This window comes from Varroa jacobsoni, unplaced genomic scaffold (assembly GCF_002532875.2).
Source record: "Varroa jacobsoni isolate VJ856 unplaced genomic scaffold, vjacob_1.0 scaffold_998, whole genome shotgun sequence".
Taxonomy (NCBI): domain Eukaryota; kingdom Metazoa; phylum Arthropoda; class Arachnida; order Mesostigmata; family Varroidae; genus Varroa; species Varroa jacobsoni.
The window spans coordinates 141930-167995 of record NW_019213900.1 but is presented as its reverse complement, the minus strand read 5'-3'; the positions used below and the strand labels follow the sequence as shown (position 1 = coordinate 167995).

The following is a 26066-nucleotide window of genomic DNA, read 5'->3' as shown; positions in this document are numbered from 1 at the left end:
GGAATAACACGTTTATTTCGGTCATCGAATAGTTAGCTACCGTTACCAATCGTGAAGTGTAAAAAATAAACCCTATCTATTTTTTACATGCATAATAATCCGATAAGTAGATATATGAGTGCTTGCGTTTCACACGCAGACGATGATGTACTTTAGAAATGCCGTCTTTAAATATTTTAACTACTTACGAAGTCTTACAGCGTCACAGAGTTTCTGACCGTACGTTACATTTGACATCAGTGAGACAAAAAGGTATCGGTAAACCAACCGAGTCGTGGCCTCGACTGGTGGCAGTACGTTCGTCTGCGTATCTGTTATCTATGGGAAAAATCTGACAAGATTTGCAATGGTTGATTAAATCCAAGACAAACAGAGAAGAGCAGAAGCCCATCTCAGAGATCGAGTTGAAAGAATGTTCCCTACACTAGAAAGGCAGTGTTGCATAGGAGTGTTGAATCTGGCAGAAACTACTTGGAAGAAGGTAGCTGTAACGCGAACGATTTACATATAAGCAGTTTAAATTGTCTGTACCGTTTTGACACAAAGATTTTTTTGGCCTTATCTGGACACGCTCTATGGGCTGTCTTCTAAAGGCTGAATTAAGCATATATTAACTGATAGATTTTGTCTAATGTACATGCTAAAGACGTAGAATATACTTACAAGTTTCCATACACGGTCTGTAGTGATTGGCCCTCTCTAGGTAGACAAAAAGATCGGTGAATACGATTTTATTATAAGACTATGAAAATAGTTACAGATTAAAAAAAAACATGACACAAAGCAGTTTTAGAGATTTAATTTTGGATTGTATAAGGAATTAAAAAGCTAAGTATGAGATAATTCCATGGAAACGAACTGGAGGCATAGTCAGCTAACTTCAGTATGTGAAGTTACCTCACTGGTTGCTAATACGAATCATCACGATAAGTGGTAAATCGATTTCTAATACGGCTAAATTGCAAAGTTTCACCACATAGAAAACATCGGGGGTCTAACTACACAGCACTCGGTAACACTTTGCCTCATCCGAAATGAGGATCCATTGGGTTTGCAAGCAAAAGTGTTGGTACACCCATGGTATGTGTAGAAATAGTTCATAAAAGAGCTCTAATGCAAGAATTTTATCCGCGGCTTCGATTTGCAGACAATCTATGTAAAGCAAAAGGAAACAAGGGCATAAATAAGAAACTTTGCTTTTCTATGTTAGTTTTAGACAGTGTATTGGCAGAGTTCGATTGTATATTGAGTTGCTACAGAGATTAGAGTTTAGACGGTTGAAAGCTCTGCTTGATCTCTTTTCGTACAGGGCTTTTGCTGACCTTAGTTGTACGGCGCACGGAAGGGTTGCAGCCAGCTCTAACAACGGTATTTGGCCATTCTTGCGCACTCTGTAGGTACGTACTCATTTCCTGTTCTCATGCTTATTCGTATAAGGACGCCTATTCTATTAAAACGTACCTGTAAATGATGACATTTTGCTTCGGTTAAGATACAACATAAAAGAAAAGCTCTGTCATTTTGCAAAGTTCTCTGCTCGGGTTAATTTGTTTGCCGTTGCCAATGTGAAGAACGTATGCGAGTCTTTGTACGTTGCGGTCTGTTCGATTGTTGCGATAGTCTTCCTGATATAATTCGATAGATAGGTTTGCAATTAAAGGTTTTATAAGTAGCCTGTTTTTGGTCTTGGCGACACAAAACTACATGTATATGTGTATATATATATATATATATATATGCGAATGGTGATTTCGAAGCTTTCCGAAGATTTAGAAAAGACTGAATTACTGAAAAGTTATTTTTAACAATGTAAGATTCATGTAACACCTGTCTAAATTCAAGCTAATGAAAAATGTATGCCGGCTCCGAAACAGTGATTCTTTTGGTTGTTCCTTAAACGATTGTAGTGCTAATTAGAACGCGACAAGCGACTCTGCCCAGTGTCCGCCCTGGCCGATTACCCGGCTCGATGTCGGCTGTCTGAAGGCTGAACTTTGCAAAAAAAAACACATTGTGCGAAACTTGTGGCCTCCAAAATGTCTAGTATCACTAGAACACATGCTTTGAGTTTTGGTCTAAATTGGCTTCTGTTACCAGTTCCTGTTCCGAACTAAACGGAAATTTTATTCGAAATTGATGTGCGACCTAGGCCATCTGAAAGGCTAGTTTTTTAACGCTGGAAGACAGGATGCGACGGCAGTAACATTTTTTTCCTATACGCAAAAAGCTATTACTTCGGTCAAAATTTTTCAACAACACTAATAAGTGGCGGTGAAATATTTGGCTGGAAAACTACATTAGGTACGTTTAGAGATTGAATTTACGTGAAACATCGAAATAAACGGCTAACGCTGGGTACGACAGTATGTAAAGAAATTTTTCAGGGAACGTTAAAAAAATAGTTAGTCCAGACTCTATCTTTACCCTGCCGACGCTAAACGTAGAGGTGAACAAAAGGAATTGAACCAAAATCGAAGGCTTCCAACCTCGGAACTATAGGACGAAGCTAACAAACGGACTAAATACACGAATCGCTCCTAAAAAGTTCTGACAAAAAAAATGATTGTATATAAGCGCGACTACCCAAGTGGGAAATTAATGATTTCAGACCCATTCGCGAAGAAGCAGACGTAAGCTCAGGCACATCGAGCTAATCAATAAACGAGCAGTTACCCAAAGATACAAACCGGTCGGATCAACACGCCGCCACAATAAAAAAACCCACAGATGAGGCTAGCAAAGCGATATCCGACGTGCATAGTCGATAGACAAACAGAAGAAAGCATACAGTATAGTAGAAGTAATAAAAGCACCCAAATAAAACCGATCAAAAAAAATATGCGTCAGCACCAAAACGATCACAGGACATTTTGCGACACACCTGTTAGTGAGAACGATCGTTACTAGGGATAGATGCGATTGATTCTAAAGACCGACGCGACAGATGAAAACACTCAAGGAACGATGACATCTCAGTGTCTGGCACCCAGTGGCCCATTCAACACGTTAGCCCACGTAAAACTAACCGTCCGCGCCATCCAGATCGGGTTAAAATCGAAAAAGAGAAATTAACGGAAAAGAATCATTATGGCGACGGGATATTGATCGTCAATAAATTACAAGCAGTCTACAAATTAGATACCACTGTCGGAGTAGTGCAAGAATCCGTTACAAATAACGGTTCGTAATCTTCTAGAAGATAGAGCAAAAATGAGAATTGCGAAGATAATTGGATAGCAGCAGTATATTGAGGAAACCTCTCAACATGCAGCTAAAAAATGTACCGCTGATTTCTACTAAATGTTCGCAGCAAATTCAACAATGTGTTTTACAGCAAGGGAATATAAAAAAGGCGTAGCAAACGCCGATAGAAACAAAGACAGACAAACAGACAGAAAATTAATTAACAGGAATAACAAGAGACAGAAACCATTTGCTAGAAGTACAAATGATTCCCAGGTAATATAAAAAAAACCCGGCAAATGGCAAACAACGCCAGGAGTTCGAACATCCAGCAGCACAGGGCAGCAGAAAGTACCAAAAGAATATAATAATAATCTATTCAACATAAGTACGGAAATCTGAACCGCACCGTGAATGTGTTCTATACACTGAAGGAAAAAAAAATAGGAATTATTAGTTATAGGGGTAAAAGTTTCATTAGCCAAAAGCGAGCAATTCCTATAGCATAAACAAGTAAAGGTAAGGGCTTCGCATGACTGGAAACAGGAAAGCTACATAGAATGTACGGTCAACTTCACAAGGCCGCAGACAAATTTGAAAATTAAATGAAAGTGATCGTAAGGGACTTCAACGCCACGTCAGTGGCATAGCGCTGGAATCAAACAGGCCGAAAAAGCAGAACCACTGTCGCAATATGAAGCATTCTTGACGACAAAGACCCTTTCATCTTTGCAAAACGTGAGTGACAATTCTGCATACAGCAAAAGAAAAAAGCTTTTTTTTGTAAAAAAAGGAATAAAATTATTGGACTTTCATTTCTATGAAACTATTATTGGGGTTTTCACTATTACTAAAATCATTATTTAAGTTTTTTTTTTGAGTAGACCACAAGAAAATCATTTATTGTACCAGTAATCGCCACTTCGTATAACTGAACTAAAACGCCGTTCTTTGGATGATTTCGCTGAAATTACTAAAATATAATTTTGAATAAGTTTATTAAGTAGTTGAGTCTCAACATCAAGTTGGGGCCTGGCAACATCAGAGGAGATGATTCGATATAGGAAAATATCGCAAGGTCTAGGAATCTCCTTAGCCAAGTGGTGGATCTTGCTGTCAGGAGTAGTCTTCAGAACAGCGCATTTTGGTACTCATATCCCAATTCGATTAGCCATACAGTAAAGACTTTATAAATGGTAGGCTTCCTTTGTTCTTCTAAAACTCTGTATACATTTCAAGGATCTCGACGCATCTGCTTCTTATGACGCTTAATTTCTGGTGACGCACCTCTAATTCTCAGGAGAAAATTGCGGCCTTAGGACTGACTCGATCGAACAGACACAGAGGCATCGCTATTGGCCACGAAAACTTAATTGGCAATGTATAACCAACAAGTCACCATTGTAGGACCAATATGTAGAGGTGCCATTCTTTTAAGAAATATATTTCCTCGCGCACGTAGAAAAATATAATACAGTAGAAAAAGATGACGAGATTTAGTTATTGTGTGCTTTTAAAGGATGGGTGACAGAAGACTATTGTTTTCGAAAAGCTTGCTCGTCGAAAGAAGGTGTGGGATGATACAGAGAGGTATAGAAGATTAGGTTCTTTAATATGAAGTGTATACGTACGTGACCATAGTTAACACCAATGTGATTAACGGTGAAATCCACCAGTGAAAACTACTCACAGATAAACTACTATCGTCATTATTGCATTGTATATGACATCAGACCATCAGACAGTCTTGGCTGCAAACAAGTTCTTCATAAGACAAATACTACGATAAGAATATCTCGACAGAACAGATAAACTGACTGTCTCGTAGAAGAAAAAACCATGATTCTAAGTGGACATAAAGCAATGTTAAAAGAAGCATGCAGGAAGTTGCTCAAGCTATCTTTTATTTTAATTAGCATCTTACTACTATATAGTAGTACTATCTTACTATTATTCAACCGGATTTTAAGTTATCTCCAGTTTCGTAATAACTTTCTTTCTTTGATTTACTATTTTAAACTAATGGAACACTTGGACACATTAACCCGCTGATGAAGCACCTAAATTGCTAATCAATTGCAAAAATAGAGGGAGCAGCTGCATTGCCGATAGATGAATCTACGCAAGCAAACAGACAAACGGACTACAAGACGACACGAGGAATGACTTTTCTAACTCGTCAACGAAACCCACCAAACTATACGAGTGATTGCCAATGAGAAACAAGCGGAACGTAAGTAGTACGAGCGCAAACTGCATTAGTTAGTTATGGATAAATTACCGAGAACGGAAGAAGAGGACATCAGAAAGCTGTCATTCCACACATAGGGAATACACGAACACAGCTCTTCCGGAAAGGAGATGCTTATTGCGATGGTCACAGGAGCGGAGGTCACACGAGTAACCAAGCAGCGGAGCTAGAAAGCATCGTGGACAAATTCAACGCCTGCAGAAGGTATTAGTAGGTGCGCGTGATGAGATCTTCAGAGTCGCTCTCAATAAAAGCAAACAGGGAAGGCAGATTTCGGAAGATATCGACAGGTGCAAATTGTGTGTAGGAATATATAAGATGGAAACCGGTCATGTATTAGCGATAAACAATAGAAGTATCTCTGAGAATTAGTCCAGATTCCGAAAGTGTACTCTATCTGGAAGCGGGAAGATTATAACTAGAATCGAGAAAATAAATAGATGTCTAATAATAAACCCATTTTGTCGACAGCGTGCCATTAGTAACACTTAGATTGGCGATTTACGAAAAAAACTTGTCATCTCATTTCCAAAAAACTATGCAGGACTATTAGCCAGAGAAAAATACATGAGGAAGCTTCATGGTGATGGCGAGGGCATCCCGATGCCGGATTAATGTTCCTGAAATAGATAGATGGAGAGATACCTGCTTGTGGTATTGCAAAGGATCAGGAGAGCGCTTCCTCGGAAGAAACAAAGATGCGGAGAAATACAGACTATGCAAATAAAATACAGAAAGTAAATCAAGAAAACAAGCTGTGCCAAAAAAGCAATGCATTAACAGCGGTCAACAAGCAGAATAGACTGAAGAGTAACAGGGCCGTTATGCAGGAAAGTTATTCCTGCGAGTAACCGAGTCAGTAGTCGTGTACGCAACACATTTGTCAGGAAATGGCTTTGCCGGTCCTGGCTAACCAGTGCAAGCTACTAGAGCGTCGACGATAGCGGCTACCATGATCAATAACACGTTCAACTTTGTGCCAACTGAAGCTTCCTTGTATGTCGTCTCTCGTCCGCCATTACGATTAGTGCAGGAAGATACCTCACCACAAAAAAGTAACGTGTGACATGGAAACAAATTCTATAGAAGGAATAACGAGATTTAATGAAGAAATGCTTTGGAAATGGTACGCAGTTGTTAAGTTCTGGCTTGAAGTTGCGCCGATGCAATCATAGGCCACAGTTTCAGAAAGGTCAATAACCTGTTGTCCTTCGTATTATGAGCCCTAAACACCGCTCTGGGACTGGTAGGCTTATGACGATGAATAATCAAATGTGGGTCACAATGAATAATCTATTAACTATAATAATAATAATAATAAATAATTTACTAATCTTTCGATTAGTAAATTTTTTGCACTGCGCTTTTGCGTATATGGAGAATATGAATCTGACATGTTTATCCTCTTTAACGGAAGGTCTTGTAGGTTGTCTTTTTGGATGCGGAACGTCGTAATCGTACACAAAGTGTCCAGCTAGTCATGTACACATCACACAGAACCTGTCGGAGCCATGGCTGAGCTTGAAGTCACCGAGCGCACCCGTGTGAAGTATTTGAAATCCGTATATACGTAATAGTTTTTTGAGTTAGTTAGCTGATTTGATTTACTGCTACCTCTAGATGTTTCATGCAAAGATTTACCTAATGCATGGCTGATTCTTAGGACAAAACGAACTTACGCTGACGTACCTTATTGAAAATGTTTTCGAAAGCCACTGCCTTTGACAAAAGCTACAAAATATTAAAAATAAGATGTTCTGTCGATAGTATATTTTGTGTGCGAATGTGTGTGAGCTTCGAAAGACCACGAGAATAGGGTACACTGTCTTGTGCGTAAACTTTACAATTATAAATGACCACACACTAGTATCTAAGATAAAAAGAAGTTTTCTTGCAATAAAAATACTTCTATTGAAGTCTCTTCAACTCAAGCGAAATCTTTATATTAGGAACGTCATTAAACGGTGAGGAACGAAATAAAGCATGCTTAGGCCAGCTTCTAAAGAAAAAAAATTGTAAGCAGGTAATTTAAAGGCCAGAGAATAAAAGCTCCGTATGAAGCCATATCTATAGCAGCCGAAGCGCGGTACAAAATCAATATACATCTTGTTATTTTTTTCAATAGTAACAAACTATTTAAACGAGCATATACTTGTTGCTTTGAAACTGTAAACTCCTCAAAAATCCACCAGTCTTAAATTGTCTTCCCTTATGTGGACTATATGGAATGTGTTAAGGACACAGATCCGTTGAGGCCTCTTTTTGAACTATTCGTTGTTCGTCTGCTTATTTTGTTTACGATAACTTCGTCTGTTTTTAAAAGGAAGGATCGTTGACCAAAACTCTTTTGTTCTTCGTTTTGATTTCCATCTTTTTCACAGATTCTGAAGCACGAAAATGGAAAAACAGGACTTGTACAAAACCAACTTACATATTTCCTATATTTCGAACATAAAAAAACATAATGTTGGAGAGCAAGATCGTAAAAAAAATTGATTCACACCGGCGACGCATATTGACGAGCTGAACGCGAAGCCAGTCAGCTACAAAGCTAGTTTCTATTGGTGCTTAGTTTGACATGACGGACTTATGACCGACTGAGTCGTGGACCCGTTCGATAGGACATAAGAAAGCTTTTTAGATTTATGTCGAGCGACCCTTTGTTCATGCTTTATACTCGTCGAACATATGACCTACTGACGATTGGCCGGTGGTTATTTAAGTTTGAATGGAATCCTAAAATTAATTTTGCATCGGGTTTTTAAAAGCCGTCCTTTAAATGTCCGAACAGAACAGTGCCAAAAACTAAAAAACTAATTGTCTATGCTAATGAAATCCGGTATGGAAAATTATCTTTGAAAACACTCCCAAGAAACATAGCAGTACACACTAACTTGAATATGATTTGAATTTAACATTTTATTGTAACTTTTGCACTTACACTAACAGAGTTCTCAATTTCACTAAAAGTAAAAAAAATAGAATGTGACTGCTATCTAGGTGTTTAAGCTAAAATACTTAGGTTTCTCACTCATGATATAACTAGCTGTGGTAAGATCATTTAGTAGGTCAATATTTGTGTTAGAAGGAATCATTTTCAAAATATTGAGTTTTATTCCACTTTTTTTAGGTATATACGACCGCTAATAAACGACATAGTAATAAAACGGGCTCCAGACCTAACCGATATACGTTTGTGTTTGGCTGAATCTCTGGTTCATGGAAGTTTCTGCGGGCGAAACTCGTTCGAGCCACCTCTAATGAGCTAACATAGGCTGTAATGAGTGTACTAGGAAAAAAATGAAAGGTCTAATAATCGTTGTATCGGTCTCGTATAATATCGTCTAGTAATCGGTTGTACCTACCACGATGACTTCAAACCTTTAAAAGCACTTCTGTTATTCAAATTTTTGTATCATCATCCTGGGATCCAAGGCATTATGGAATATGGTGCTAGCCTTTCTCTTCTTGTTTCGAGTCTGTTGGTTACAAGCACGAAACGAACCATGTATCTATGCCCGGATACGAGCCTAGACAATAACGCGTCCCTAAGATTAGCAGGCAAATACGTAACCCATTAGTTTACCACAGGGACCTTCGCAGAAGCGACAAATTTGTCTTTCCTTCTCCAAGTGCTACCTAGTGGTTGTTACCCAAGGAGTAACACTTATTATCCTAAGCCTTTACCCAAACTTTTTGTATACTTCTTCTTTTCGACAAATCATCAGAGAAGACTCTGATATCCCGACTGCTCATGAGTTGCGTGCAGTTCCGACCTTGAGATGTTTTATGAACGCATTAAGTTAATTTGACCTGCGTAGGAACTCCGCAAAAAGCACAGGCGCGTATCCATATGAGACTAAATCCAAGCTTATTCACAGTAAATGTATTATAGATGACGTTTATTACGTTTTTGATTCCTTGCTCATACTAAATATTATGATGGTAGAGGTAAGGGCCGTTTATAAATAAGTGAGACGGGAAGTTTGGAAGACAATGTTATCCCAGCAGGTTTTAGCAAGTTTAAACTTGATTTTTTCCGTAACCAACTTCCACAGCTGTGACAGCTTTGAAGTTGGCAAGAAGCGATGGCGACTGCTAATCCTACCTACACGATATAAGCCCGAAAAAGCACTTTTACATATTACGTTATCGCTAGATACTATTTATTAAAGAATAGCGGCCACTATCGATCGAACCAGATAATAATAATAATAATAATGAAAAGAAGCCTGCTGTTACTGTACTAATGATATGGGACAACTTATGAGTGTGCCATCGAATGGAAATATCAGACATAAAACATGAAAACCGTCTGATGAACTTAGCTTCGTCTGTTGAATTGTTCTGAACGACTTTTATCTGCCAATGCTGGAAAAATAAAAATTATAGTTCTAATATTAATTCAACATAATTATTTCTATATCACTATACGACACGAGTATTACTCTTCTTTCAAAAGCGGTGTGGTCTATACCGGCTGATATTACCAGGCAATTTTAGCGATTTTGATACTTTTTCGCTGCTTGATAATTACGTAATGTGGGTGCAAACATGATTTTCGTTCACAAAAGATCGAACCCATATTTCTATTCTATTTGTTTTTAATCCTGCGGTTCCCTTGTATCTTGTCGATTTACTTCCAATGATTTCAGTCGTTGTAGGTATGGCCTTAGGTGACCATTGGTATTTTTCTTTAATAAAAACTTTAGGCCTCTCGAAAATGTTCCTTATTATATCTCAAAGAGGTTCTATTGCAAAATGTTATGCAGAGATTCTGATGCGACAGGCAATCATAATGTTACCCGGACCTACCCTGCCGGTTTCTTTTGATTTCTTTCAACTACCTTTCTGGCAGCTCTTGACGTTGCCATCGTGTTTTGTACCTATCTCTGTTAGACCGCTTGCGCTAAAAGTCACCCACGTACTATTACGACGATTCTATTAACGGATCATAAACCAATTACGTTTAAAGTTGCCGGTTGTTAATTTTTAAAAAATTTTTAAAGTTAATAATTGACCACCAAATTTTAAAAAAAATTGATTTTTGTGCCATGCGATCTTTAGCCACGGTGGAACAGGTACTACAGAATTCAACATTTCCGCAATAAAATCACATATTGTATACGCCCATGGGATTACAGAACGTGTAATCTTTCCGAACGTGACTACTAACGAATTGTATGTTCTCAGAAATAAACGTTCAGGTCAAGAAAACTAATTTTTCAAAAAATGCTTCAGTTTGGAATCTTTTCCAGGTAGGGGTTGAGCGCCTTCTAGGAGCTCCAATCAATACTCTAATATACTTCCACAGACCGTTTGATGCGTACCTGAACGATCATCAGACTCATCTTGATTTGGATTTATAATACCTAAGATAAATTTATCAAACACCTAAATATTTTTACCTGCGTCATCCGATTTTGCTTAGCTATCCGATCTTTCAGTTAGCATATCTGTCAGAACTATGTTTAGAGCGGCAAACAAGCGTAAGCCGCTTGTCCTAGACGCCTGATTTTTTTAGGCCCCAGTTTTTAGACGCGCAAAAAGCTGGACTATTAATCTCGGCAATATGGCATTTTGAACGAGTTTTGCTTGTGTTGTAAATTTTACATGTGCGAAAGTTGACGTTCAGTGTGTGCAAATTGCGTGATAAGTTCCCGAATGTCGATGGAGAATTTATATAAACCGGCATAAATACTGGAACGCACGCAAACGACTTTAAGTAATCGACGACAGCTCTTTGGGGTCCTGAGCTCATCGTCGGAATAAAGCAGGGATTCAAGGTACAATAATGTTATAGCACTAAGATATTTATCACATAAAAGCACTGTCTAATACGTTGAAAACATAAGATTTTAGAGAGCTTTTGACCTTTGTAGACATCAATTTGATTATTTACCTGATGGACCGTGTTTAGGCAGGCTTATAATGGATGCTTAGCTAAGCTCAATATAACGAATATGACCAGTCTAAATACGATCTATTCAACGTTTGGAACTAAAATATATATTCACTGGGGGGAAATAATTTTTTAGGAAATTTTTTCAATGAGGGATGAAAACTTGAGAGACAGCTCAATATAAAAAAAAGAAAAAACAGCTTCGAATTCTGAGCCTAAGGTAACGTTTCTCACCTTTTATTTATGTCGATTACGTCGTTTTCGACAAGAAACGGTTTCATACGTGAAAACTATCACTGGGTTTACATTGCTTATTAGCTATATTTTTTGAAGTGGCATAACATATATTTGCACCAATTTTTAAAAATAAAAATTAATTCTATCTTGGATTGGCAAATATGTCAGGAACTCTAACTACAAACCTAGTAGGTTATTCATTGCTTGCGTAGTTACTTCGTAGGTTTATTGGAGAAGACTAAGAATAACTTTCAACATAGCCCATCACGGCTACCCCTTTTAATGAAGCTAATCCTTGCTGGTGATTCCGAAAATTTACTTTCATGGAGAGGATAGCTGCAAAAGGTTAGCTCGAATGTCCCCAACTGAAGGGGGCAACTATTGACAAATACTGGAAATTTTACAGTCACGCTATGAATCAAGATTCTATAATGAAACTCGACAGCGGAACGAATAATCGATTCATTTCTCTTGGCTTGCAGTAAGCTTTTTAGAAAGTGTTTAATCAGCCTTGCTGAAACATATACGGCGACCAACCGGTAGCTTAGCGCGGTCCCAATTGCAGATCTTGGTTATAAAGTAGCAAATACGCTTATTTTAGGTACTTGCTAGCGTCCTGATTCATTATTGGTGCTCGATGGCTGATCGGAAAAATGAGGAAAAACCCAAAGCTCGAACGAACGTGTTGATCGAGACAAATATTTGGGTCATACGTAGTTTGTACACGTCTTTTATTTTTATGATGCCCTCAACGCGTAAAGACGTTGCGGGTTCTCTCCGATATCGCGATTTTACATTAAAATAACGCAACCGGTACATCTATACGTGGCTGAACTTATTCTTGTGATCCGCTTTCAAATTCTGTGCCGTATATCACCTTAGCGACTCGCTATACGGAGGAGTTGTAAAATATTCCTATCATTCGGTAAGTCCCTTGTCTTTATTTTGGAGAAAGTCGACTTGCAGTTTAAGCAGCATCTCTGTGAACAATAGACCTACTTGTCTTCACTAGGCTTTCTAAATTTTTTGCTGACCGTGGATCGCTATATCTCAACCTTCCTAATCCTAATGGTGATAATAAAATGGACAAAGGTAGACCGTGCAGAAAATTGGAGCAACTATAGTACCTTACTTAGAAGAAGAAGACTACTTAAATACTAACTTACACTAAAAACAAGTTAAACTAAGCTAAACTGGTATCTTTGCTCCGATGAATGTGAATCCAGCGTGGTTTTTTCTACCACGATCGTTCGAATCAAGGAAGGCAAAGAAAAAGTAATGCTAGAACAGTTAATTGATCATGTTTCTCATCAAACAGAAGTTGCCTGTTATGTGTCCTACAATTATTAGGTTACTGAGTGAGAAGCCTGGGGCTTATTTGTGCATAAAATTATCAATAGCTTTCGCTTATTGCTTGATCATCGTAGCCCTGTATCGAACAATTAACTCTTTTATGACTTACTTTTCATTAATTATGCCGCTATGCGTAAACTTGTTCGTTTAAGCCTATTGTCCTACTGCTGTTTTATTGATTTTGTCTCTCTTACTACAGACGCCAGCACCTCCCGTCTCGATGATGCCCTTAGCGGTGACGTGCATTCTCGTCTCGTTTTCGGCTGTCTCATTGGCGTTCCTCGTGGCTGCAGCAGCAATCTTCATACATTTCAGGTAAGCATATTCCTAATACGCTGGTATTGATTCAGGTCTAATATACTTTTAGAAATGACCTGAAGGTAGCATTGTGGCCCATCGTAAAAGCAGACGAAGTTCTAACAAAAAGGCATTTAAAATGCAGAAGCTTCATTTAAACCAGTTAGATAGATATGTGTATGTAAGCGTGGACGCGTAGGCTTTTCTTTGTGACCTAAGACGAAAATAAAAATGGTAAGCGGTATAAAATGGTAAAAATGAACATTATATTCCAGCCATGCTGTGTCAGCTTCAATGAAATATTATAGGATTGAACTCCCCTTTTCGTTCCAACGTGACAAACACTCTCTTACGGAACGTCTAATCTCTTTATCAAGCAGCCCAGGCCAGTGATAAACGAATAGAGTTCCCTTCAACTAACTAATGGCATTCTTCGTTGAAGCTACACAATAATTACTCTTCTTAAGCAAAGTTGGGCATACATATATATATATATATATATATTATCGCAAGCACCTTATCGCAGGAAATCTTAACTTCGACTACGTACTGGTCAACAGCCACCCAGTGCGTATAACTGATGCTCAGGTAAACTTGGAAGTTTTAGATGCCACGTTTTAACATACTCCCGACTTTCGTAATTGGAATACGTGTAAGAAATCGCTAAGGCCATGTTCCCTGTTCTCACTTCCACTTGTCAGTTTGAATCTGCTCGCGTTCAGCATTCCGGAGACGCATCATCACGCGCGAGCTAGTAACCTGAAAATCGGCAGTGATGTGACGAAACTAGCGCTTTGGCACGTATTCTTGGAATCCAATGGAAGTACCCTTCTATCTCGAAGGTAGTTAGAAAGTCTCTAAGACTTCTGCACAAAGGCGCAGAGGTGCCCTTTATGTTGTTCAGCACGGACATAGACTTTTGATGAGTCGGAGACGGTCTTCTGGACAAATCTCAGTATCAACTAGAACATGTGTCGCGCACACGCATCTGGAGCAAGCCATAACAGTTTCAAATCAAGGCCTCATCGACTACAGGAGAGCTACAAAGGCCTTAAAAAGTGGTGATGCAGCCAGCTCCGAATGAACATAACGTATTTTAACTGCAAAATTAGTGTTATTAACGCTCAGTGCGTGCACATATAATGTATATATGCGTATACACAACGTACGTCACTTAAAGCTTGACGGGTTGTGTGTCGCAATGGGCATGCGTTTACCCGCAATACCAAACAGAAGTCGATCTTTTCTACAATAAACCCACCACGATGAACAACAGTGCGTCGTTTCGGAATTTGGGCTATTATCTTGTTTCTACGCGCTGGACAAGCTCTTATCGACATCAAGAGCTCCTTGAGTCACTGCAGATTGCCAATAGATCGTGTTGCAAGGGATTACGCAGTTGGAGAAAAACCAGAGGAGATTTCAGCACGACACAACGACAAATCTATAACAGAGAAAGAACAGTGTGGAAGTTAATCGTTGCCGCCCAAACTGTATTTCAAGAAACTGATGTAAATGGGTGTGTAGCGGTATGATTTGTTCACAAAAACTTACGCACACATCAAGTCATAAGGGTCAGACATATACCTTTTGAGAACAATGAAATTAAAATTCTTTTACTTTAAATTAAGGCACCGTATTGTTTGCTATTTAGTCTTTTCCAGAACGAAGCGCCAGACCGCACTGGATTTTTCTCCAACGAGAAATCATCTATCCTTAATGCAGATCGCTTACTCACGATTTCAAGGATGTGCCTATTGTGAGTAAAAGCAAATTTCTTATGGCTTGATACTCTGAATGATGTATTCAGTGAAGGAGACGTCATGCCACGATTGTTCTTCTTAACGAACAAACACGTTATCGAAGCCATTATTTATTATTCTGCTTGTACAAACAGGTGTGACTCCTTGGCTAGTCAAAATGTCGGACGCAAGATCATACATATTTCAGCAAGATCTTCATAGGCTTATACGAGCCGGTTAATACAGAGTTTGCTGCTTGACAATATGAGCATGATCTGAAATGAGCACATCTGGTCGCCGAACGGCTTAGACTATAGCTCGTTGCTAGGACTATGTCTGAAGATTGCCCGAACGAAGCCCGACGTGACAATGTCAACTACTTGAATAGCTATTCTACGTTACACCATTCTATCGAATACCTATAATTGTCAGGAATAATATCTATGACGCATGAAAAAATCGTTGTTTCCACTACACAGCCTTAGAAAAAGTGAACCTTTAGCTGGCATATCCTATACTTGTACGCCTATATGGAACTCTTTAACTTCGCTTCCTGATGGCAATTATGTTGGTGCATTTTACATACGTCAAGTTATCGCGTATAAAAACTTACCAACGTCACGTATTGAGAGCTTTTCTGACCTTTAAACTACCAATAGCTAAACATCTGAGAGTGTGAAGAGGTTCCTCCGGCCTAATGTGACGACATATATGTTACGTAGGAAAATATTATTACCGATAAATGGTATTGCATTGTGTAATGTTACTGGCTTGCATATACTTATTCTGCAAATGTGTTTTATAAAATAAGAATAATAGTCGATCTGGCGTAGCGTCAGACCTACATGAATTATAAAGTTTTTTTTATTAGCCCCTTTTACAACGATGTATTTCGCTCAATGTAGTACCGAAAATGGCGCATGTCATATCGTAAACCGTGAATGAACAAAAGTAATAAAATGTATTTTAGGTTATGCTATATATATATATATATATATATATATATATATATTTATATGCTCTGGATCAAATTGAGTATGATATTATAGCCCTATCATTTGGCTATGGCCCTGTTTTAAATATATATTTACATCAGTAATTTGTTTGCTAAATCTTACAGAAATTAAAAAATGTCTCCACTTAATGTTTAGATTAGTTGATGGAATCACTTGAGACAGACTGTTGTCCGGTAACATTTCGATTAGACCAATTCGTCATTGCACTTTTTCTGGACCCTTTTTAATTGGTAATGTACGTTGGTTGTGGGTGAAATTTATAAGGTATTATAAAAGGAATACGTCTCGTCATGTCCCTAGCGTATTGGCTATGGCAATGTTTTGGGCTTGTCATTCTATAAAGACATTAAGACAGTATAAATAGCGAAAATAAGAAAGGTTGAACTGAGATACTGACACGGAGACGGTATGTTAGCGGTAGATTTTAGAGGGCGTCAGCTTAGCTCTACCCAAACTGTTGATCTTGACGCGAACTCTACCGGTTTAAATCTAACCTCTGAGAAAAGGGTCGCTTCATGCCGTACCTTCAATTTATGAGTACTACCGACTACAGAACAATCTGACAACAATACTACAAAAACCTCCCGTGTAAGTATAGTGAAAGTGTGTTGATGGCTGTAATAGATAAGACACGAGACAATCTGAAACGCTCGCTCCCAAACGCAAAGTCACAAGCGTCGGGTACCTTAACTCTCTAAAGAGACTTTTAACGGCCACCCTTTTAATCATAGCTCAATCTTTAAAAAATATGCCAACAAGGAGAGCACGCGATTCGGCTGACATAGTCTGTATCAACAAAGTATCCCAACCAATCTATGTCAGCCAAATCGCGCGCTGTATGCACACGACTTTGCTAACACGAGGTACCGCCCAACTAAAAAACGTAAAATCACGTGCTATACAGGTTCAGCACGATATATTGCATAATTAATATAGGCTGTGACATACGTCCTCCTATATACGAAAAATGAAGCGCATTGGCCTAGTTTTTGTGCACACATGTTCTTGTTCACAATTATTTAAATATTTCAAGTTGACCATGTTTATCCGACGGCATGAGGACATCATGCGGTCGATTTCCCGTTGCTTGAGTGCATTTAACTTTGTTGCGCTAGGGAAAGATTTTCCAGAGATCCACGCGTACGTGCCGGGCAAGGCTTTATTTTGGCCAAAGCCGACTGACGAATGGCATAACCATCGACCTTTCCACGTCGCCAAAGGTGCCTCCTAGAGGTCCACGGCACCAGATCCACACAACCAGGCCTCCTGTCGTTCTGCATGGTACGCACAGCCATGATGGCTGTTCGCTAGCCGCGCGTTAGCACACGTCGCAGTTGCATACGTACGTGCTCTAGCCCGGATCCCTTTTCTCGAAAAATAACATTCTACTAGGTGCCGAACAGTGTGCTGTCCTTGAATGGTCCTGGTGAAACGAAGAAAGCCCTGGCTACCTGCGAAGGCACGAGAACGGTAGAGAATACCTTGCCTGAGTAAAAAGCCGCTTAGTTTCTAACCTTCTCGGAGTACACTGGTGTCCACCAGCGGTTCGCCTGTTAATGTGTTGCGACGTCGGCGTTGCTATAAAGGTGCGATTGAGTTCGTGGACTGACCAGTGATTCAAGCTGCAGTCCTGTTATATGTCCCGTGGTGCCTACGTAACAATCCCACCAGTAACCGTCCTATTTCTCTGCCATGAATTTCCCACCACCGGATTAAGTCAGTATATGGGATTACTCTCCCTACCGATGAGAAGGTTAACGAAATGTTTCGCCATCTTTCGAATTTTACCCCACTAAAGTCGTACACAGTTCCTCTAGTAGAGACCGCTTGGCGTTTACGGCCTTACTGAGCGTCTCCTCTGCCTTTCTGTAGTTACAGAAGGAATGATCCGACGAGCCGACCTCCTCCTGGGGAAAGCGGTCGTATAGTTTCTCTTAAGCTGTCTGTCCTACATCGATCGAATCAAACCAAGCGCAGGTCTCTTTTTTCACATGCCCACGTTTCCGCCACACAACCTGCTTCGATGCCCGTCTCTTTTTATTTGTGCGCCACTTCGGCATCGTTACGTCGATTTCCATCAAGGGCAATTCCCGACAAAAAAAACTGTTCCAGTGGCCCTTACGCGATTTCGATCACATCGCCAACCATTCACAGCCATTACCAAAGTAAAGTGTGTGTGTATTTATTCATATATATCGTTTTTCTTATTGTATTCCGTTTCACTGCTAATCGGTCAACGCTGGTTTTGTTAGTGTTCTAGTTCAGAGATAGATTTTTTTACGTGAATTTGTTTTTGTTCGATGGTGCTTTCCAGTTCTCTATCATGTCCGCGTACCCGTGTCCATTTAAATCTTGTGTGGGCGCTTACCCTTCACTCGCTCTGTATGATTATCATTTCTCTTCCGGTCGTCATAAATGCAGCCACAGCTAGTCACAACAACCAGCAGCAGCAGCAGCAGCAGCAGCATCAGCAGCATCATCATCAGCAGCAGCAGCAGCAGCAGCAGGTGGCAGCAGCTGCGACGCACCATCTGCCGTCTTCACAACATCAACATGCACATTCAACGCCATCAACAACAGCGTCGGCACGACAAAGACAACAGCAGCAGGACCAATTGTCGCACAACAGTTCCACTCAAGCAGGCCATCGAAGACCAGGAAATCTCATCGTGATGCCCAATATTCTTAGCACTGTGAGTACTACTATACGACATACTAATTAACCGACGTATTTGGATATACATATGTTTCTATTTGCGCTTAATTACATCTAAACCTATGACGTTGTTGGCACGACGACAGCTATAGAATAGAGCGGTAAAAAGAAGTTTCTAACGAATTATGGAATGATTTGTGTTTTTACTGTAAGGACTGAAAATCTACCATGGAAGGCTCTTGTTGAATCTGCGTTCTGCGCCTAACTAACTAACTTCTGTTTATAATAGTAATTTCTGCAATAATCAGTGCAAATCTATTTGAAAATAATACTAATACACCTAGCTGGATAGAAAATAATCATGGATAAATAGCTTGTCGCAATTTCGCTTCGGTATAAAGAAAAATATCGTTTTCAAGAGAAGAACCAGCCTTGGGGAGCGCCTTAAGAAGCCGACAATTGCTACACAGATACCCGCACCATTGCATAATCCTATGTTTCAAGTTTTCCGTCCGGTATCGTTGTTAGGCAAATTTTCCAAACGTGTCACACAAAATTAGAAACGAAACAGGAAACAATGAAGCTATTTGCTCTGTTTGTGTCTTCCTATATAAGCAGAGTGTCACGTTTGTTTGTATGCACTGATAGCTATTGCTGTACGCATCAATGCGTTCGGGTGTGTATCTTGGAAAGAAGCCGTTAATATACAAAGACTCTTAAGAAGTTTCATTTATAGTGCTCCTAAAGAAGTGATAGGATCTGAGTAGCCTATTAGTGTAACGCGCGTAGAGTGGCTTTACTGGAGGCTTTTTAATAATTCCTTTAGATGGAATTCCTGGATGGAACTCGAGATATTCCATTTCGGTAACTATATAAGTTATTTTACTGTATGATAAAGTGTATCCCGGTTTCGGCACTAATATGAAACGAATGAACCCGAACTGGCCCGCGAAACGCAATTCCAATTCTCTCAATCGTGTATCTCGTGCTGCGACTGAAAGGCTTCCTTTGGAGCACGTAACGAATTTCTAAACAGGTCTAAGGCTACTACTTCAGAACTCCCAGCCTCGAGTTATCGAATGTCTCAGCTGGAACAAAATAGGAAAAGTTGAGCTTCGGCTTTAGGCACGATAAGGTTGAATAAAACGATAGGTTATTGTGCGTTTTGCAAAACGATGTGCAAGGCAGCATCCTTTGAAAACGTTTCTCGTAATTATTCGCAGCTGGATTCTACCGTTCTTACTGCTACTAATGGCCATAATTGGACTCGTCGGCGCTGTGTCAAAACAAGAAACGCCTGCAGTGCTCGCAAAAACGCTCCATTCACCTTGCACGGCATAGTGTAAACAATGGCGCGTGACGTGAATCTCCTATCGTTTAAAGAACAGAAACAATTGACAAAGAGAGATTTATGCTTATCAGACAGCGCGTCAAGACGTATATTTACAGTAGCTTTAATAAGGACATTAGAGTACTGGGTACTCTTACAGACCCGGCCTGCCGTAAATCCCTCGATTCTCTATCTGAAACAAAAATTATTTATTAAATTACAGTAGCTCACTAAATATTAGGAAAGGATTCAGTGGTGAAACTATATCAGGGTAATAATTAAGTGCAGCAGATTAAGCTAGAGTTATTTATAGAAGGTGAATTTCACATTGTCACAATTAGGACATATCCTATTTCCTTAAAAACTAAAATTATTGTAATCTGCATCAACCACTAGTGATGTAGCTCCTTAAAATCTTATTTTTTTTTACTTGTAGCCATCTCTATGCAAAGTGACCCTATGCGCCAAAATGTACTCATCGATGTCGTCCATCAACTGGATGTTCGTCGAAGGACTTCTTCTGCATTCTAAATTAACAACATCGATCTTTCGGAAAGACGCACCGTTTCCGCTCTACTACGCCATCGGATGGGGTACGTTTGCAATGAGATTTTTTAGCGACACGCGCCTTTGGCTAAGTTAATCCATCATCCACTTCGCCAAAATTTAATGCCAGTTGGCCTTTCCCTAGTTGCATTCTCTTCCCCTTTTCTAAAGGTAAGCAAGCCTTACTCATCAAAATGCTTAACAGTGATCCGGCAATATCCCACAAAGTAGGACACTTGAAGAAGAAAAAAAAAAATTCAACTTTTCGGTTCATCCTTTAACATCAATTCTAAAGCCACTTGCGCTCTTCATATATATATATATATATAGACCTATTCTAAAAACTTACCACAACTCGACCGTGATGTTACTGATCTAAATGCTCTGTCTTCCGTTTTGGCTTGAGATGATACATTGGCCAAGCCGGTAATCCGTTCATCGACCATGTGCAGTTGTAAATTAAACGAAGGCGCTGAGCTACAGTATTAGAACGCAGTGCTACGAGAACAATACGTACAAGGTTTCTCCTTCTTTACCGACACAGGTTGGCTTGCACGTGTCGCTGGCAGTATCTGAAGCAGCGATCCTTGCCCTTAAAACGATGAAATTGTAAAGGACCCATAACTTATATCGTACGATTGCCCCTACGCCCAAGTGCAGTATTAAAGGATCAAAACCATTTTAGAAAGTCGAATTAAAGACTTGAATTTGCCCCATCAAACTGCTTACTGTTAAACGACGTAAAAAATAACGTTTGAGTTTGCTGCGCTCGTATCTCTTAGATCCCGGAGCAGCCATCGCCGTCGCCGTCGCCCTCGGACCAATAGGGGTTTTAGCTTGTAGTATAAGTGGTAGTAAAGTGCTCCTTTTAATATGGGATTTTTCCCAGTGTTTTCCTTCAGGTATGGTATTTTCATGTTGCGTGGTTGATCACATACAGATTAAAATGGTTGCTGTTCGGAGCAGCTATAGTCAACTAACAATTACATATAATTCACTTATTATTACGTTTAGGAAGGTAACGTTAGTTACATTTTCCAGCTCTGCAACTCTGATTACGGTTGTTACGTCTATGTATTTACCTCAGCATAACTGTAGTGAGTGATTAGCATGTTATTTGTCGCTAGCTAATTACTAGTTTTCAAAGAAACAAACATTATCTTAGCGCAAGTATTACCGAACAATCTACCTAGATCGGCTAAAAATAAACCGACTAGCATTACGAGCTTCGTGGATCTGGTGGCCCATCCGAGCTGATCCTCTGTTCCAGCCCAGAGTTTATGATGTTTGCCTACAGTCGAGATGTAATCATTACCGTTATCCGAAGCCAACTTTCAACTTATTTAAGTATGTATTGTTTACCTTAATATACGTCCTAACGGATTCTACTTTATGTGCATATGCTTCTGCTGAAATTTATAGATCTCTCTATCTAGGTATGCGTCTGTCTCCTCTGGCTGGCTATATCGAGTGATTGCTACAATATAATTAGCCGATAGAGATTAGCTGATTGAGAGATAACATGAAAACAACTCTTGCTAGTAGGGTACTTTCTGGTCAAACTTAGGCAAGTTTGTTAGGGCGATTTGTCCGGCAACCATCAAGGATGTCTGGATTTTTTTCTGATCAGAATCAAAGAAACGTTATAGTAGAAAGCCGTGGTTACCTGTTAACGAAGTGGCGGAATGAGAGCAACCCACCTGTAGGTCTGTACATTAGCAAGAGTTTAGAGGCATCAGACAGAGGGTCAGAAGCACAGACTAGCACCATAGATACGTATCAAAAGGTATAGTGAGGTGTATCAAAGGTATAGTTGGAAATTTTAACATCTGGATTGTATTATATATATATATATATATATATATATATAAATAAAGCAGGCTGTATTTAGTATGGTAACTGATAGATTGCAGGGGACAATCAGGACAGAAGAATGGGAAAGTAATGAAGTTTCTGGAACATCTTAGGAAGAAAAAGCGATAACTGGAAGATGTAATGGTATATGTGCCACTGAATGAATTTAACGAAGATATAGATTAGATTATGTTGAATCACTGCAACAATGGAATTGAATAACTGTAGCAGAGTTTCTAAAATAAGGTACTTAATAATAGACTGAACTAGGTAACTGAAATTATCGTAACGGGATAATTGCACAGAGGTTTTAAATATAGCGTGACGTCAATCAGAATCTAATAATTTTAAGCAGGCCGAAGGTTTTGTAGGGGCCGGATATCGTTAATGTACTTTTTCCTTCGCACATAATTGATACAATTGGCATCGATAGATTTGAACAAATCCTAGATAGTACTTAAATTTACCTATTTTTTCATCAGATTGAGTGATCCAAAGATGATATTTGTGAGCAACACAATAACAAACGATAATTTGTAAATAACACATTCGTAGATTACTTTTTGTTTTGCAAGAGCTAGATACGGAACTTCCATTAACAGGCCGAGGCCTCTCTTCTAAAAAGCCGACACGATTTTGTAGGCCTTAGCTCACATTTTCGCAATGCAATGCCCACTTGTTTCATACTCCCCGTTGCCCCAAGCTCTGGGCCGGTATGTGTTTCAACACTACTTCGAGTTCGTTCATTGTGTTAAGAGATCGGTGCGTACTTAGACGCACCTAGCACGACATATTCAGCAATAGTTAGCATCAAGTAAAAGTATCTCGTGACGAGAGCCGCTCAGCCTCGGTACATTATATAGAGTTGAATAAATCTAACGGGATAAGTGATTAGATCTTATTGTCTATGTTGTGAGCCGCCGTTTCACAGTCGTTGGCGTGGGTGACTGCCGTCGTCACAGACAATCTTTCTTCGGCTATTGCACCAGGTGGTAAATACTGTCGAAGTAGTCACGGCGACATGGCCTGTCGTAATATTCTATATTCGTCGTTAGCTTGTACCCTCCGTATGTACGTTTTATATGCCCCGATAATGCCCCGAATCGAACCATCTTCCTCGCATTCGCATGGAATTGGCTGAGTCTAGGTTTGGTTGATAATTTTCTTGAGACCCGTCGACCTGCACAAAAGCCCTCAAGGTTTTAGTAGTAAACAACGAAGTTTCGGATTATCGTTGTTTTTTCTACCTGTTCTTATTATAGATGTATAGGTGATAAACAAAGATGTTTACTTTGGCTTTCACAATCCGGTGGAGGGGCTCGGATAAAAAATATGCATTGGCTTCGATATGATGCCTCCAACAAATCCAGAGACATTAATTTACAAACTAAGCTTTTTAAAATGTTCCCACGTTTATGCTGCTTATTGATCCATAGTTTGCCAGGCTACAGTGCCTTATCCTCATACTCTTTTTTTTTTTGTTCAGGTATGTTACGTACTTGGCCTGAGTTCTTCAGCATTTTTCAGAAGCAAGTGTAGTGCGTTCGCCTAGCGGTTTAAAGATTTATTCGGTGGTTACAGAAGTCCACTTTTCATGCTTCTATGCTCTTCGTCATACTGCCCTTAGTCCTACCAAGAATCTTTGAGAATATTTAGCAATTTTCTGTTGTAGCCTATTTTGCGTTGCCTATGCAGACCTTTCAACCTTACTTTTCGAATTAGTTACAGTTGTAGCAGCTATTCTGCGCTTGAGCAATACTGACGCTAACAGAAACGCCAAACTCCTAAACTTCAATATCGGTTTCTCCTCTTCCCAAGGAAAATAGCTTAAACGATACGTATTCATATTTGGAATGGACACGAAAAAGTAGCACCCAATGCTGCGCTGACAGCTGGGTCATATGTGTGCGCACCTGCGCCGAAAGGAGGAGTAGGTTGGTGTTAACATAAAATCTAGCTATCACAGCGTTGCATGGACGTTAGGTTTCAGCAGAGAGATTGATATTATCATACTTTCTGAACCGTCGAACAAAATAGATAATGTAGGTTTCGAGTCGCTTATTCTCCCGATCGAGACTACGAAGCTTTCTAGGTCCAGAAAAGGTCAACTAGTGGACAAGTATGTCCCACTACTGGTTTACTTCGAGACGCGATAGACAAGGAAATTACAAATGGTGGGTGTATGGCTGTCTATAAGCTCCCAGAGCAGTGACACAGGTGTGGAAAGGACAACGGGGGTACTTCTGACACATGTTAAATAACCATCAATTTAACCTAAATAGTTCAAAAGTTATTCAGCTATTTATATTTTGCCGGATTCGTTCGACAAATATATATATATATATATATATATATATATATATATATATATAACAGAGCAAGATATAATAAGGCTGATTTAGCTATGGGAATGATTCAAACGAGATCATATTAAATATTACATTACTCTAGTAAAAACCTGAAACGTGCTAAGAGGCGTACTGCGAACGCGATAAGTGACGAGTTACTTGAGCACTGTAGTCCGATCATAGCATAGAATAAACGAAATCGAACCCTGACATAATTGCTATTTGGGTTCTAATTATCTCTCTTAGCAATTCCACTTCTAGACTCTTCTGAGAGGCCATCGAAGTTAGAACTTGTTTAGCCGCTGGCCAGCCGTTAACGTTGTGCTTACTATCCTCAAGGGTCCATATTATCAATGAGCGGTAGGCATTTAGAGATGTTTCAAGTTAGCCACTATGTGCTAACGGATCCTCGTCGAACAGTAGATATGGCTAGCCATAGCGTTGTCTTACATAGTAACGCAGGATTCAGTTTATTACCATTTTCAACACGAAACCACTGCTTGCTATGGTTGGTAGCTGTAAAAGCTGGTTGTTTATTATATCATTACTCGACCACTCTCCATCTGTTGTGCATTTGACGATATACTAGGCCTCCCTATACTGTTCATCATTCCGTGGGGAGTTCGTATGGAACTCGAGCTTCCCGGTAAAAATTGCTGGGAAGGTTATGGCAACCACTCATGGGTGTTTCTGCTCATCGCGCCTAGACTCATCGTTCTTGTCGTAAGTATGACGAACGTGGATTCACAAAATCTATCGTTACCTTACCATGTGTTGGTCAAGTGACATTTTGCTTATTGCTAAAATTATAGATCGAATTTATTTAACGGGCTTCCGTGCCGGAAGGTATTCTGTCGTTAAACCCAAACACAAATCGAACGTTTTGACAATATATTGTTATGCGCTCTTATTTAAACATCCATTATCAATCGGTCTGATGCTGGATCGGAACCACTTTTCTATAATGCGATTCTGTCATACACGGCAACGATCTCCGCCATTTTCGTACCTGTCAATTATGTCGTTCACAAAAACATCATTATGTGTGTTTGTGTATCGATTGCAGACTAATCTCGTGTTTCTAATCAACATCATCCGAATTCTTGTCATGAAAGCAAAAAATAATTCTGCAGAGAGCACTCAAGCCAGGTGAGAAACACAGACACCGCTCTTTACATTACTACCTCTTAAATGACCAAACGATCATGTTTGAAATGATAGTGCAGTTGAACACATAGAGTAACTGATGTAATGCGCTAAGAAGGAACCCTAATTTTTACGTGCTTTCCTCGGCTCCCTTCTTCTCCGTTCTGATCATACTGGATTGATTGATTTACGACGGCTAACCAAA

General features: G+C 39.5%; 1 protein-coding gene across 5 annotated transcripts in view; it reads left to right on the top strand.

Moving 5' to 3' along the window:
• LOC111265701 (PDF receptor) overlaps nucleotides 1-26066 on the top strand; it is a 78518-nt gene that overhangs the window by 30405 nt on the left and 22047 nt on the right. For 4 of the 5 annotated variants that reach the window (XM_022842585.2, XM_022842584.2, XM_086970590.1 and 1 more), the window contains 6 exons: nucleotides 13126-13241; nucleotides 14878-14982; nucleotides 18296-18674; nucleotides 20404-20560; nucleotides 25305-25438; nucleotides 25782-25864. In XM_022842585.2, the coding sequence (XP_022698320.1) occupies nucleotides 13126-13241; nucleotides 14878-14982; nucleotides 18296-18674; nucleotides 20404-20560; nucleotides 25305-25438; nucleotides 25782-25864 (974 nt within the window). The remainder of the gene's footprint in view (nucleotides 1-13125; nucleotides 13242-14877; nucleotides 14983-18295; nucleotides 18675-20403; nucleotides 20561-25304; nucleotides 25439-25781; nucleotides 25865-26066) is intronic. The other variant, XM_022842586.2, reaches the window with a different exon arrangement.